Source organism: Ranitomeya variabilis, chromosome 3, assembly GCF_051348905.1.
Source record: "Ranitomeya variabilis isolate aRanVar5 chromosome 3, aRanVar5.hap1, whole genome shotgun sequence".
NCBI classification, from domain to species: Eukaryota; Metazoa; Chordata; class Amphibia; order Anura; family Dendrobatidae; genus Ranitomeya; species Ranitomeya variabilis.
In genome coordinates, this window is record NC_135234.1 from 685,903,043 (window position 1) to 685,920,345 (window position 17,303).

General features: G+C 39.7%; 1 protein-coding gene across 2 annotated transcripts in view; it reads left to right on the forward strand.

Moving 5' to 3' along the window:
* ASIC1 (acid sensing ion channel subunit 1) overlaps positions 1-17,303 on the forward strand; it is a 360,279-nt gene that overhangs the window by 296,132 nt on the left and 46,844 nt on the right. For both annotated transcript variants that reach the window (XM_077298058.1, XM_077298059.1), the window contains 2 exons: positions 1,271-1,421; positions 11,214-11,270. In XM_077298058.1, the coding sequence (XP_077154173.1) occupies positions 1,271-1,421; positions 11,214-11,270 (208 nt within the window). The remainder of the gene's footprint in view (positions 1-1,270; positions 1,422-11,213; positions 11,271-17,303) is intronic.

The window sequence follows — 17,303 nt, forward strand, 5'->3', positions numbered from 1 at the left end:
CATGTGCATGATGGATTTATGAAATAAAAATTAAAACAATGGTTACACTTTAAGAGAGCTGCCCACAAACCCCAATGAGCTTAAAGGAGTGTCTACTACTTGCACAACCCCTTTTTTAAATACTGTATTCCCCAATATAAAATAAAAATACCAAATACTGACATCCTGCACTGGCGCCATTCCATTGAAGTTGGTGACGGGGATCCCAAGGCTCCCCTGACATTGTTATGCCATTTGAGACCTGTAGACTATCAGCGGCCACTAGTAGGTTGCCTTGCTCACAGTTCCTTTGGATGAAACTTGGATGTCTAAAGGAACTGAGAGAGCAACAGGCCAATGATTGGTTGCATCTGGAGACCCAGCGTCGACATCACTGGAACAGTGTCGGTGTAAAAGATGAGTATATAGTGTTTTTATCATATTGGGTTAATATAGTTTTTAAGAAGTTGTTGCTCAAGAAATGGACAATCCCTTTAAGCAATATTGTATAGAGGAGTAGGTGAAAATTCCTCCAGAATGAGACTGAAAATCGTACAGAATATGATTACTTAAAGTTATTGCTACTAAAGGCATCTGAATTTTTCACACCCTGCATTTTGGCCTAGTTTTTGTTAAATAAATAATGACCCAGTACATAGGTACACCATGATGTAATTGGATGGCTTTTCCACTTTTCAATCAAAAATGTGTTTAGCTTTTGGTGGAATTTGTGCATTCATTCATCGCCTTCAGCTCACACACAGTGTATGTATATACAGTGTAATATGCCATGAGATGTTGTTCATTTACCCAGTTTTAATACCATACAAGGAGCAGATTTTTTTTATTACATCCCGATACGAAAAACTAGAAAATTCAAAGATAATGTACTTATTTTTTTTCTCAAAACTGTATCTCTAAGGGATAACGTTTCTCCTTATGAAGACCACCAAGCTGGTGTAGTAAGATTTATAAGCCATGCACTGCTTCTTGGGAAATAAAATATGCAAATAGCCTCATCACAAAGAAAAAGAACAGGGACTCTAGTGCCACCTTTTGGAAATAGTGATAACGCAATTCATTATCAAAATCCTTGACAAAGTCTTGCCCTACTAGTTATGAAATAAAGCCAAACTAGTTTTCCACTTGCATACAGTAGCTTTGCAGTTCTTGCCCCTCATCATTGCAGAACTGATGTATATGTCATGGTGTGCTTCATGTCAAATTATCTTGGCAGCTTGCCTGTCTGCATCAGTCTTTATCTCAGATTTTCTCTTCCTCTCTTCCTCAGCTAACATACCTGCCCCAACCATGGGGAGACTGCAAATCTAGCACCATGGACTCGGAGTTCTTTGATACATATAGTATTTCTGCATGTCGGATTGACTGCGAGACTCGGTATCTGGTGGAGAACTGTAATTGCCGCATGGTGCACATGCCCGGTAATGTATCTTATGTATTTCTATGATAATTACAAATTAGAATGTAGAATGTTGGTGTATTTGTGTCGTCTGTCTTTGCCAAATTACTGTTGCAAAAATCGATTATTTTAAAGTGGGTTTACACCAATCTCCTTGCAGCATTAACATTTTCCCCACCCTAAGTCGTAGCATTACATCATACAATGGCACATAAAAGTTTGGGCACCCCTGGTCAAAATTACTGTTATTATGAACAGTTAAGCAAGTTGAAGATGAGATGATCTCTAAAAGGCCTAAAGCTAAAGATAACAAATTTCCTTTGTATTTTAGGCAAAAAAAATTTTTTATATTTTAAAATTACAAAAAGGAAAATGGGTGGATGCAAATGTTTGGCAACCTTGCATGGTTAGTACCTAGTAGCACCCCCTTTTGCAAGTATCACAGCTTGTAAACGCTTTATATAGCCTGCCAAGAGTCTTTCAATTCTTCATTGAGGGATTTTCATCCATCCTTCTTTGGTAAACTCTTCCAGTTCTGTGAGATTCCTGGGTCGTCTTGCATAAACTGCTATTTTGAGGTCTAGCCACAGATTTTCAATGATGTTGTAGTGAGGGCGTCACTGCACAATTGCCATCCTCCTCTTCCCCAGCAGGGATGCCAACTCACTCACCACCCAATCTCTAAAAGAGACAGTGCACACCATTCTAAAGAGTCTTCAGCTAATGGCTGGGAGACACTAATAATTTAAGACATCTCCACTTGTTGGGTGGTGCCTGAGCAACACGTTCACTGCGTTTGTCTGCATGCTTGCTAATTCTCAGGTCCCCTGTTCTAGTATTCCTGTCTGTACCTGCCAGTTCCTGCTGTGGGTGCCTGTATACCAGCTATGCCTGCCAGCACCTGCCATATCTCCCTGTATACCAGCTGTCCCTGCCAGGACCTGCCGTGCCTTCCTGTGTACCAGCTGTGTCCACCAGCACCTGCCTTTCATGTTTACTAGCTGAGCCCTCCCATTAGTATCCGCTAGAGCTTCCTGCCCCTTTAGTGGTCAGATGCGGTGTGTCCAAGGTCCGTTCTGCAGAAGCAGCTGGCTTCCATCTGGAGCCAAGTCTATCCACACCATCAGGAGCTGTAGGGAAGAGTCAGGTGTTCACCTAGTCATGCCCCTCCAGGCTCTCCTCGGTCCACGTCACAGTGGTTCCACTTCCATGTATGTTACAGATGTTCAGATGAGGGGACTGTGAGGGCCATTGTAAAACCTTCAGCTTGCTCCTTTTGAGGTAGTCTATTGTGGATTTTGATGTGTGTTTAGTATCATTTTTCATTTGAAGAAGCCATCCTATTTTCAACTTCAACTTTTTTACAGATAGTGTTATATTTGCATCAATAATTTGTTGAATTTTCATTGAACAAAAATCAAAAGGGTGAATAAGGTCTGATGAGTGTAGAACCAAAGAAAAATCAGAACCATTAAAATTTAGCTTTTATTATTTAGACTTAAAAAGCTCAAGTCTCATTAAAAAAAAACGGTGAGTAGGTAAAAAAACCAGGGTCAGTAGATTAGTAATGGTAATCAAGTATATCTGGGTTGAATTATAATGGAAATTACATCTAAGAGAAGAGAAGTAAACCCTCCGTTTCTCTTCCTAGCAGCGGTGGTTGGTACCCTATGGGGAACGTAGTGGTACCCCCGCTCCACGTTGGCTCACCCTATCTGACCCTGAAGGGAATTCACTCACCAAGCCATCACCAACACCCATTAAACTGCTTAAGTGCAGTACAACTTGGAAACCTGCCACAACAGTCTATAGATGGTAACTCAGTTAGTGCTCCTTGTTACACAGGTCATTCAAAAAGTGCTCACTGCCTCAGTCTCAATATCAAGAGGACCTTTATATATACAGGATAGATAGATAGATAGATAGATAGATAGATAGATAGATAGATAGATAGATAGATAGATCATAGGGATTTGTCCCGCACTTATATCTATGCAGAATTCTAACAAGGTAAAAATAAAGAAAGAAAATATTCCAATGTTCTAATGACATAGTCACAATGGACTTGAAATATACCTCTATCTGCACATATTCAGTAATCTGGCAGTTGATGATTTAAATTACAGTAATAGGTTTAGTTTTGTGACAGTTTTCCCAATAAAATAGCATAACAAGAGAGTAATAGACTTATTGCAGCAAATGTACTCCTCTATATATAATGAGCACTCTCAGGTTTCAAACGAATAGTACGAATCATAATAGATCCTTAATAGAACATATAATAACACTCATGACTTATCTCAAAACCATGAGTACTCCATGTCGACGTGTTTATGCCCTCAATGTGTTGGAAAGGAGGGTTCAGCTTGTGATAGAAAATGAGGGGCTCAAAAGTAGCTCCTGCTGGTGTTGAACGCATGTGTCATGATGGACCATCCTCAGGGTACTCGTGGTTTTGAGATAAGTCATGAGTGTTACATCAGTGTTAAGTCATGAGTGTGTCATCCTTAAGTTTCGGCCTTTTAGGGATCATTTCATCTTCAACTTACTTAACTGTTCACAATAACAGTAATTTTGACCAGGGGTGCCCAAACTTTTATATGTCACTGTAAGATGGTGATATTTAACGCATCTGAGCCTACACTTGAAGAAGCGGGTGTCAGATGTTACATATACCGTAGTTGATACCCTGCTGCAACTGCCGGGTTGTCATGACTGTATTTAAGAATGCTTTCAAGGTTCTAGCCATTTTTCAGCTTGACAGACTTTCATGTTTTAAAGTAAAGATGGACTGTAATTTCACTTTATTTAGTTGGGTGGTTTTTGCCATATTCTGGCTCAAAACTTTTGTGGAATAGGGGTCAAGATTGTACCAGCTCTACAAAATATGACATTTTGATGACTCTGAGGTATACCTGTTCTTTGGAAGCCAGTTGAGGTGACTACCTGATGAATCTGCTTGAGAAAATGCCAAGGGGGTGTAAAGATTTATCTAAAAGATGTTAGTTAAAAGGGCTGGACTTTGAGGAATCAAAGGTATAACACATATTCGAGTTTGTTTCACTTGGGTTTCTTTATTCCTTGTTTTCCTATATGTTCCTTTGTGGTTTTGCTGCGTTCATTTTGAAACTACAATGTGCACATTCCATTAAGAATAAGGAAAACCATTGCATGAACAAGCTTTGTCCAAACTTCGGAGTGGTACTGAATCAAATATTCTAACACAGTCCTTTCAGTCCTGTCATCGTGTTTGAGGCAGGTTCTGTTCTGTGGAATTGCAAGATGTCATATGATAGAAAATAACTTAATAGTAAGACAAAAAAGTATTTTGGGGAAAAACCACATGTGGCACTATAAAGGTATTCCAGTAGGGTTTCGAAAATTGCGGCAAAAAATGTAACTCGATCTGTTGCTTTCAGATTTTTATTATTTATTTATTATTATAGCGTCATTTATTCCATGGTGCTTTACATGTGAGGAGGGGTATACATAATAAAAATAAGTACAATAATCTTGAACAATACAAGTCACGAATGGTACAGGAGGAGAGAGGACCCTGCCCACGAAGGATCACAATCTACAAGGGATGGGTGAGGATACAGTAGGTGTAGCTTTTGCTGTATCCCCAGTGATAAAGTAGCTTACATTTTCAGTCGTGTTTTGAGACCAGTAGGACTAAAAGAATATAAAACAAAATTACTTACCGCTATGTTTATCTATGGGGGAGACTATATTACATATCAAATACAGTATATTACATACGGTGTAATTATCTTATATATAACAGTGGATGCATCCTTCTATCCGAAGCCGGGATGGGTGGCACCTGCGCAATGTGGAGCTGGAGTCAGCGCGTGCGCAAAGCGTTGGAGTCAGCGCGTGTGCATACCGCAGTAGGTACACTTTTTATTGGAGACACTGTGTATGCGAATTCACAGACACAATGTCTTTAACAAAATTTTGTGGGATATTGTGGAATATGTATGCGTTTACTCCGATACCATTTTATTGAAGAATTTTACTACAGTGTCAACATAGCAGTGCGCACACGCCGGCCATCGCCATTATGCCTATGGCCATCACGTGCGCACTGCTATGTTAACATTGTAGTACATTACTTCAATAAAATTGTGCCAAAGTCAGTGCGTACGCATACCGCGATCTCTGGCGCCATTTTATTGAAGTCACTGTATAAATGTACCAATAAAAAAGCTTGCCACCAGGGAGTAGAACAGGTTCAATAGCTGGTCTCATATAGTCATGAGACACAACCGGAGGAGTCTGGCAAGGACTTTCTCAAAGAGAACATACGAGCACTCACCCCAGTAGAACACTACTTTGTATGCAGGAGTGGGGGAGATAGTGGGTGATCGTTCTCTCGACCATTATCTACTGTGTGTGGGGGGGCTTAAGACTCCATTATCATGTTGGAACCTAAACACAGAGAAGGATCTTTTGATTCCCCTTGTGGTATAATCCAAGCTTTTTTTATAACATAGTCATTCAGAAGCAACATGCTGATGGCTGCTTCAGGCGGTGGACATTCCCCGATAACTGGGCTGTTCGCTCATGAAGAGCTAGCATAGATAAATATAGAAATAAAACTGTTCTGCTTTATTACATAATTATCTGTTGTCCATTACATTTCTGATTAATGCCAATATGCTTACTTTAAGTGAGCGAATAATGCTATGAGATACCACTCATTTATTGAACTGCTACAAATTATGAAGGAATGGAAATTATTAAATTTCACTGTTTCAGCTGAGTGATGGTTTTCTGATAACCTTCAGAAGAGAGAATGTAGCTGTTTACCATTATTTTAGGATTAAATGGGAGGAACTTGGAGCTAATGAATAAAGTCTTTCTGAAAAAAAAAAGAAAGAAAAAAATTATTCAGAATAGCAATTTCATGAATTACAAGAATAGAATTTGGAAAGCTGTAAGAACTCTAAACGAATCAATACAAGAAACAGCGTGCATTTGTCTTGGCAGCTCAATGATGAGATTAATATTTACTAATCATAGGTTCGGGCTGTTCCAACTAACGTTACAAAAAAGATTTGATTGAAAAGCGTGAAATGTGATAGCTATAGGCTCTGATTCTAGAATAGTTTTCTATGCTTGTCTATATAAGTGAAAAAATAACACGATAGCACAATATATTCAATGTATTCACCCACTAAAATACCATTTAATTTTGAAATGGATTAAGTATGAAGACAACAAAGTCCAAAAACAAATATATATTCATTGTTGTGGCAGAAATGTTGTCACCAACCAAAGTAATATATCAAACTGCTTTCTTTATTTCTAGGGATGTCACCATTATGTAAAGTGTGTTTCAGTTTGCCCGTCCCCAAGGACTTACGGTAATTGATCCTGTCCAGAAAATGAATAACTTTATATAAATTCAAGCTGTGGGCAACAAGCAGACCCACCCCAAACCAATGGGGCTTGTTTTTTTAATAATACCTTAACTTAATAATACTACGAACATATAGAACCTTCATAGCACTGAAGTGTATGAAGGACTCCCGTGTCCCCCCGATGGCAGATATGGGGAGAAACGTAGATTAGGCATGTTGGATTTCCTTTGTTCTGCTGGAAGGTAAGCTGCTGCCAACAGTGATTGGCAGCAGTTTGTCTCCTTCCCTTACTGAATAAGCAGGCATACTTTGCCAGTGGATGTTAGCAGTGGATGTTAAGAGAGATAGCTGTTATAGCGTTTGGCGAAAAGACCATTTGGCGGAGATCTATCATGTGTGACGGTTTTTCTTTTGTAAACAACTGGCAGGACATCCACACATCTGGTCAGTATGTCCACCTAGGAGTAATTTGGCCAAAAACATAACCGTATATTAGCCGAACAGGCATATTTCATTGTCGCGATCATGAATTCACTATGTCAGACCTATCTTTTGGTCATTATCTCATGGGAAGAGTTGGAAGAATTGGATGGTTTGACATCAAAACTGTTCCATCAATGTTCTCCCTGTAGCAAACAAATTGTGTAAATTGTCAGCACTCAGTATAGCAGTTGTGAAGGTACCAGGAAGGAGAAAACTAAGAATACTGAAAACAGCAGTCTCCAATTCAAGCTTCTTATTAATGAAGAGGATTTTATTGGCAAAACAACAAATAATAATTCATGTATTCAATGTTTATTTCAGGCTCCCTCCAAGGCTTGATCTCAGTGTCACAGAATGCAGAGGAAGAAACGATATTTCCTAAATTGTGTTCATGCTGGAGCTGCTGGCAAAACTAATGGAGAGATGTGTTCTTGTGAAGAGTCAGCTAGAAGTGGTATCACGTCTTCCAAGGAGCCACAGTTTCCTCATCTGCATTTTGTGACACTCGGATCAAAATAATAAGCATTGAATACATTAATTATTATTGGTTGTCTTGACAATGAAATCCTCTTTATTACCAAGAATCTTGAATTGGAAAATGCTGTTTTCCTAAAGTACTCCCTGTAGCAAATTTCAGGAGATATCAACGGATTCCTGATCTGCCCAAATGTCTAGCTTTAAAATGCCTTGCTTTAAAATGCCTTTACACAGCAGGATTACTGCGAACAAGTGTTCCTAGGAATGATCATTTCATGATAATTGTGCATTCTAAACATGCTGCTGATCATGACACCTGCTCCCTCATTCGTTGGGTGAAACGATCTTCTAGTTTGTACAAAAGATTATCGTTTTCGCCAGCACATGTGCTGCTGAGAACAATGGCAGTGTATTCGCACTGAATGACCTATCACTGATCGCTCAGGAGTCAGCCATTTTTCAAGTATGCAGTCCTCTAACGCTGCGCATCGTATAGTGTAAATGGAGCTTTAGTCGTGGTCAAATACAAAGCTACCAACAATAAGTAATCAGCAAGTGAAGATATGGTTCCCCTGATAAAATTTCATGGATGCACTAGAGGACGTGCACATTTTATGCACATCTGATTCCATTAATGAAGAACAATATTTTTTCCTTTGAATTATCGTGAAAATTGAAATCCCTAACATCTCTTGTGGAGAAGCTGCTATACATGTGCCCCCTGAGCATACAGATGTATATGGGAAACTATGTACATGATAGTATGCTGGTCTGTTTCAATCATCTTTACTGTATCTTAATTGCCTATTACCCTGCTGGTGCCCACAGGGTGGTTTGGCACATGATGAGGTATGACATTTAGTGGTTAGGGACCATCCGTATTTAGGTACACCTTGACGTGGTTGGATGGCTTTTGCGCTCTTTGATCCAAAAACGCTAATTTAGTACCTTACGGTTTTAATGTTTACAGCAATTTTTTGTAATATTGGAATTCATGTATTCATTAGTCGCAGTGTGCCATATACATAATACATACATAATGGGCCCTATATAATGCTCCATACAGAATGACACCCATATATTGCTCCAAACATTAAAAACAAAATGAAATACTCACCTCTGCTCACTGGCCACTGCTCTGCTCTGGACTCCTCAGCGTTGCCACCTTCCGGCTCTCTGCACAGTGTGAGGCAGTGACTGGTGTGATTTGCAAGGGTCGCTATGTGTCCCCCAGGATGTGCTCAGAAGCGTATTAGATCCCCTGGAGTGCCTTGTGGTCACAGCAGGATGCCAGTGAGTCACATGGCAGAATAAAAGTTAATTGACCAAGGAAATTGTTCAGGAAAACCTGGTATGGGCTGCAGGAACGTAGTGGGTCTGGTCCATTTCCTCCAGGCCAGATCTTATGGTATAAGTGGCCTATGGCAACAGAGTCGAGGGAGACTTTTTATTAATTGACTTTTTTATTAATTGACTTTTTTATGGAATAGCCCTTTATGGGATGCAAGTGCACTTTGTATTGATAATGGTCATTTTCTGCCCCCCTTCCACCTGTACTTGGGATCTTTGTGCTTTACATCTGCCATTCATTAAATTGCTCTATTATTTATTGTATTGACTTGTATTGTATATTATGTCATATGTGTTTTTTTAATAAACTGTGAATTCGTCTTTGAGACGTTTTGCACTCTCTTCCTTTTCTCTTTGTTTGTTTGAATCATGTCTCTGAGAGTGTCCCTGGCTACTTTAGCCCTCCCCCCCAATAGAATACTGAGGGTATAATTGTATTAGATTAATTTGGTTTCTGATTTGAGGTTTGTGTTTATATTTGCAAACGCAAACGGTAATTCAGATGAGCAGTAAATGATCTGTAATAAATTGTTCTTCACACATAGACTGCCATTGTTCTCGGCAGCACTAGTCCTGTTTATACATGACGATGTACTGCCGAGAACGCTAATATATTGTGCAGCCCAGAAGATCATTTCACCCGACGAACGTGCGTTTTGTCTATTTGTCACATGATTGGCATCCTGTTTAGACTGCGAGATAATCATGCAACAAGCGTTCAAAGAACGCTTGTTCTTCAGTCTTAAAGTAATCCAGAAAAGAACATGGGTCTACTACTTATTAGCTCAGTCTTGCTTGGTGGACTATTTCATTCCTGCCCCACACCTTAGCCAAGGCGTCTATTGTTTGTCCCACTGCAGAAATGCACTGGGGGGAGGCTCCTGCTGCAGCCAGTTGATTTCTTGCAAGACACTGTACGGTAAAAGGGAGGAATGAGAACATGGGAGATCTTGAGGTACACAGAGCAGATTGCCTTTCAAATTTCTCATTCTCAATAGTAATATGAGACAAAATGGGATCAAAGTAACGGAGGAGATTATTGGGATTAAGGAGATTAAGGGTATGTTTCCACTGTCAGGATGGCCGGCGGTATCGCCGCAGCGGCGAAGCCGCTCGGCGCTAAGCCCCGCCCCCTTTCTGGGACGCGATCATGCCGGATGTGTTAACTCTTCACATCCGGGATGATCGCTCTCTCCCATAGCGCCCTGTGATATGCCTTGCGGGGACGCTGCGTCCCCGCAAGGTGTACGGACATGCTGCGATCTGAAAAGACGCGCAGCATGTCCGGAGTCGCAGGGCCGCCGCGTGCGGGTTTCCACGCATAGTGGAGACGGGATTTCATAAAATCCCCTCCACTATGCTGGAACATCTGGACGCTGCTTGTTTGACGCTGCAGCTCTGCGCAGCGTCAAACAAGCAGCGTTTCCTGAACGTGGAAACATACCCTTAAGGGGAGGGAGTGCTAGGATAATTAAAATAAAAGTGTGTGTTTTCCGTTTCAGTGTTTTCCTAAATGAATTACTTATTCCACTTCTTCTCCCAAAGTGGCCAAATAGTTTAGCACAAAAGTAAAAAAAACACTATGTAGAAATCTTTTAATACAGTCACGGAGAAACTATGAAACAGACTCATAATCTTTTCCCCAATAGTTAAAATTTCAGAATTGCTAAAGCAAAAAAAAAACAACAGTTATTCACAATTAATACAGGACTCAAAATGTCCAATAATGGGATCTTCCGCACTGTCTTCTTTGTCCTTCCACGTCCCTACTATACTATGCCAGCCTACTGTATATACGTTAGCTCACATTTCAAGGGTAATTAAAATAGTGGACGAAGGGAATAAAGAAAATAATTTCAGAGAAAAACAAAGACAAAATGGATGTATTGGATGCAATAGTAAAAGGGAGATTTAAGGATCAGTGACATCACCATGTTCAACTCAACTCTATCTAAAGCATAGGTAACAGTAAACAATAGAACCATTGTTCAACATTTCCTGGAAATGGAGCTAAAGTACCAATAAAGAATATTTTGACTGTAACCTTTTATTCCCTGATATTGTTGCTATAAACCCTATGATAATATGTACATTAATACAATAAAAGTGACGGTGTGCCTTTTTTTATTAATCAGGAGATGCAGCATATTGTACTCCGGAGCTGTACAAGGAATGTGCCGATCCCGCACTAGGTAAGTCTTATTTCTATGCTGTGTTCTGTAAAATGTCATTACTGATCGTTAGTAAACATTTAATCCCGGTTCACTCAATGTAGCATTTTAACTAAAATATTAGAGACACAAGCAAAAAAAACAACATCTATTTGCAAAATGATTTTGCACAAATCCACTATAAAGCACAGCACAAAGTAGTAAATGGGGTTTTACAAAATAATATCTACAGGTGGAAAGAAAGTCTCTGTGGATTGTAGAGGTTGCTGCTAATTTGTGGCCGAATTTTGCTGCAGATTTTATGTAAAACATGCAGATTTGCTGTGGATTTTCAGATTTTCATGGCTCTCACCATACAAATGAGCCATGACAGCTATACCGAATCCGTGAATGCTTAAATAAGCACTCCCATCTAGTGATGAGCAAGTGTGCTCGTTACTCGAGTTTTCCGAGCATGCTCGGTTGTTCTCCGAGTAAAAAGTTGGTCACATAGAGTTAATAGCAGCGTTAACAGACTGCGTTACATCACGTTATGCCGCGGTGTAACGCAGTCCCCTGACTGCAGGGGAGTAGGGAGCGGCCATTTCTCGGCCGCTCCCTACTCCCCTGCAGTCAGCCAGCTGGCCACGACCAATCAGCGACATGGGATTTCCGTGACAGACAGACAGAAAGACGGAAGTTCCCCTTAAATAATTATATAGTAGAAGATTCAGGGGATAACATTTTTGTGGGGAGTGCTTCTTTGAAGTAAATGTATAATCAGAAAATGAACTATTGTTTAAATCAGGTTTTGGGGTTAAATATATTTTAAAACAATTTTTCAATATTTTTTTGTATCTCACAATCTGTATGTGTATGTATGTGTGCAGACACACATCTTGGAACAGCAGAACCATGTATACAGTCAGGCACCTTAATACAGTGTGTGCGGACAGGGACCTTAATATAGTAAATTGGTATATATATATATATATATATATATATATATATATATATATATATATATATATATATATATATATATATTCAGGTACCTTAATAAAGCAAAACTGAGTGTGCAGACACTTACCTTGGAAATGTAGGGCCATGATGCAGACAGGAAATTTGCAACAGTAGAGCCATGTATGCAGCCATGCGTTTTGCTACAGCATTGCTGAGTGTGCAGACAGGTGCAGACAGTAGAGCTCTGTATGCCATCAGGCATTAAACAGCAGAGATGAGTGTACGAATATGTACCTAAGAGCAGTATAGCCATGTGAGTAGGCTGGCATAGATAAGTTTGTTAGTAGGCACAGTCTGTGAAAGCTAGAAGCAGAACCCGGCAATATGCAAAGCTAGGTTTGTCTAGTGGCTCAGCAGAGGCGGTACCAGCAACATAAGAGCAGCAGAGATGGCAACCACGTGGGCTTAGGCTTTTTTCACACTTGCGTCATGTGACGTACGTCGCAATCCGTCGTTTTGGGAAAAAAACGGATCCTGCAAATGTGCCCGCAGGATGCGTTTTTTTCCCATAGACTTGTATTGCCGACGGATCACAATGTATGGCCATACGTCGCGTCCGTCGTGCACTTGATCCATCGTGTTTTGGTGGACCGTCGGCATGAAAAAACGTTCAATGTAACGTTTTTTCGTACGTCGCGTCCCCCATTTTCTAACGCGCATGCGCGGCCGGAACTCCGCCCCCTCCTTCCCGGACTTCAGAATGGGCAGCGGATGCGTCGAAAAACTGCATCCGCTGCCCACGTCGTCCATAATTTTCACAACGTGCATCGGTACGTCCCGCCGACGCTTAGCGACAGACCCGTACCGACGCAAGTGTGAAAGTAGCCTAAGTGCCTGAATACTCATGTAGCGTGCTGCCCCCTGAGCCAGATTAAAAGGCCTAGAGGAGTGATATCAGAGAGGTGTACAGAGTTACCATATAACCTAGCATTCATGAGAGCAGAGGCTGCCAAGGAAGGAGGATGCAGAGCCTGGCACTGGTGGCAGGACAGACTATAACAATACACAGGACCCACCTTTCACTAAAGGTTGCGTCACAGCGCACCCTCCATTCACAGGCTCCTTAGTACAGCAGGTAGGATTAGAGTCAGTCTCTTCTGGCTAAAGTACACATGAATTTCCTGAAAGACCAGGAAATATGAGTCTACATTAGCCTCAATGCCCACACTAATATGCAAGTTTTCCATATTCTTTTTTCATCCGTCAAATTAAAAAATCTAAAAATAAAAAAACCTAACGCAAAAACCCTATTTAAACAATAGGTAATTTTTTGATGACACATCCCCTTTAAGGACTGCACTATTTTTACCATCGGAAATGACAGAAAGGTTGACGAAACCTAATACTTTGCTAATCCTAATTTTTTGGTTGCATAAAACATGAGAAGAACATCCGCGCTGGCATTATTACGAGATGAGCAATTGGAATACATAAAATCACATCTGCATAAGCCATGTTTCACAAGGTAATATATGTCACCACGCAAAATAAGAAAATGCCATAAGCTGATATACTATATATATATACGGATTATAGACGTGATTAGCATTGTGTTACAGATCCGCCTTCGGGGGAGGAACACAAGACACACAGGCATATCTGGAATTCGTGAGCAGTTCATTGGCGTTCCATCGGATGGCGTATATCAGGCTACATTCTCCCCCACAAATACTGACTAAACTACTTTTAGGGGAAAACTTGAACTAGAACTGTAGCAGCTTCCATATAATTCCGTTCTTTACTCCATTTGAGTCCAGGCCTTTTTTTTCTCTTCCTTTTGAGCTTTTGTTTTTTTCCTCCCCTGCTTCATAGATTCATAACTTTTTTGTTATTTTTCTTACAAAATTGTAAGGGCTTGATTTAATTTGTGGGACGAGTTGTAGATGTGACTGACACCATTCACCATTCACCTTGCCATATAATATATTTTATGATTAAAAAAAAAATACCCGACCGCTTTATTCTTCAGATCAGTACAATTACAGTGATACCAACCTTGTACTTTATTTTTTTTTTTAAAGGTTTTTAAAAAATCTGAACTTTTTGAAAAAAAAAATTTGATTTTTTATGCCATTTTCTAAGACCTATTAATCTTTTCTATTTTTCCTTTGACGGAGCAGTATCAGGGCTGTTATTTTTGGCTGGCGAGTTGTCACCTTTTTTGTTACAATTTTAGGGTGCATAAAACATTTTGATCCCTTTTTTAACCCATTTTATGGTGAAGGTTCAATTACTAAAAATCGGTAATTCGGTCGCTTCAATTTGTTATGTGTATTGCTTTTTTTTTAGTCCTCCTATTTTTGGATTGGGAAAAGAGATTTGAAATCTTTATGGTTTTATTTGTTTGTTTTTTTAGATCTTTAAAAAAAAATTATATTTTACTTATTTTTTTAATTAACCTAAGGGGACTTGAACCTGTGATCGCTTGTACAGTATATTGCAGTAAACTTCAAAATTGCAATATGTAGTAGGTAAAAATAACAATCTGCTATAAATCCCAACCTTTGGCTGGACTTCTCAGGTGTAACAACATGGCAGCGAAAGGGACCTTCTGTAGGCTCCCGTCTGAAATGGCAACACATTGGCATCCAACGATCACATTCTGCCCGTGTTCAGGCAGTAAAGAACCATTTATATGTTGCTGCTGCTAATGAGTCGACATTCTGTGGGAATCCTGATGATATACGGATGATATATATATATATACAGTTAGGTCCATATATATTTGGACAGAGACAACATTTTTCTAATTTTGGTTATAGACATTACCACAATTAATTTTAAACAAAACAATTCAGATGCAGTTGAAGTTCAGACTTTCAGCTTTCATTTGAGGGTATCCACAATAAAATTGGATGAAGGGTTTAGGAGTTTCAGCTCCTTAACATGTGCGACCCTGTTTTTAAAGGGACCAAAAGTAATTGGACAATTGACTCCAAGGCTATTTCATGAACAGGTGTGGGCAATCCCTTCGTTATGTCATTCTCAATTAAGCAGATAAAAGGCCTAGAGTTGATTTGAGATGTGGTGCTTGCATTTGGAAGGTTTTGCTGTGAAGTAAACATGCGGTCAATGGAGCTCTCCATGCAAGTGAAACAAGCCATCCTTAAGCTGCGAAAACAGAAAAAAACAAGCCGAGAAATTGCTACAATATTAGGAGTGGCAAAATCTACAGTTTGGTACATCCTGAGAAAGAAAGAAAGCACTGGTGATCTCATCAATGCAAAAAGACCTGGGCGCCCACGGAAGACAACTGTGGTGGAGGATAGAAGAATAATCTCCATGGTGAAGAGAAACCCCTTCACAACAGCCAACCAAGTGAACAACACTCTCCAGGAGGTCGGCGCATCAATATCCAAATCTACCATAAAGAGAAGACTGCATGAAAGTAAATACAGAGGGTTCACTGCACGGTGCAGCCACTCATAAGCATCAAGAATAAAAAGGCTAGACTGGACTTTGCTAAAAAACATCTAAAAAAGCCAGCACAGTTCTGGAAGAACATTCTTTAGACAGATGAAACCATGATCAACCTCTACCAGAATGATGGAAAGAGAAATGTATGGCGAAGGCGTGGTACAGCTCATGATCCAAAGCATACCACATCATCTGTAAACCACGGCGGAGGCAGTGTGATGGCTTGGGCATGCATGGCTGCCAGTGGCACTGGGTCACTAGTGTTTATTGATGATGTGACACAGGACAGAAGCAGCCGAATGAATTCTGAGGTCTTCAGAGACATACTGTGTGCTCAGATCCAGCCAAATGCAGCCAAACTGATTGCTCGTCGTTTCATACTACAGATGGACAATGACCCAAAACATAAAACCAAAGCAACCCAGGAGTTTATTAAAGCAAAGAAGTGGAATATTCTTGAATGGCCAAGTCAGTCACCTGATCTCAACCCAATTGAGCATGCATTTCACTTGTTAAAGACTAAACTTCAGACAGAAAGGCCCACAAACAAACAGCAACTGAAAACCACCACAGTGAAGGCCTGGCAGAGCATCAAAAAGGAGGAAACTCAGCGTCTGGTGATGTCCATGAGTTCAAGACTTCAGGCAGTCATTGCCAGCCAAGGGTTTTCAACCAAGTACTAAAAATGAACATTTTATTTAAAATTATTGAATCTGTCCAATTACTTTTGGTCCTTTTAAAAACAGGGTGGCACATGTTAAGGAGCTGAAACTCTTAAACCCTTCATCCGATTTTAATGTGGATACCCTCAAATGAAAGCTGAAAGTCTGAACTTCAACTGCATCTGAATTGTTTTGTTTAAAATTCATTGTGGTATTGTCTATAACCAAAACTAGAAAAATGTTGTCTCTGTCCAAATATATATGGACCTAACTGTATATATATATATATATATATATATATATATATATATATATATATATATATATATACAGCCATATTTGTAACACTCTCCATAAACTTTCTAGGACATTTTACGATCAAATTAATTAATGTCGCTCCTGCTGCATATTTAAAATAGAAGTGACAAATAAAATCCTCCGTATATTAAAGGGGTATTCCCATCTCCAAGCACAAATACCAATATGTTGCAGCTGTAATAATAATAATAATATTAGCAAATACCTCCAATTAGAAATGTAGTGTAGTTCTTCTAAATCGCTATGTTGCTTACCCTATGTGCAGGGCATTGCAGTAGCTTAGGTATCCATGGCAATGACCACTGATATAGTGACAGTTAGTTGTTAGTGGTCGTAACCATGGATCTCTAAGCTGCTGCAATGCCTTGAACATGGGGTAAGTAACATAGCAAATCAGAAGAACTATACTACATTTCTAATTGGAGGTATTTGTTAATATCATTATTATTACACCTACTACATATTGGGAGAGGATCTTGGAGATAGGAATACTCCTTTAACACCAGTTCTGTTATACGAATTAGATACAATAAATACAATATGATATAACTGAAAACTATTCTCAGATCCTCCCATGCACAAGCATTGCATTTCAGTCCTTTCATCCAATATCTTTTGCATTATATCGGGGCTCACGTAGAGATATTTTGAGATG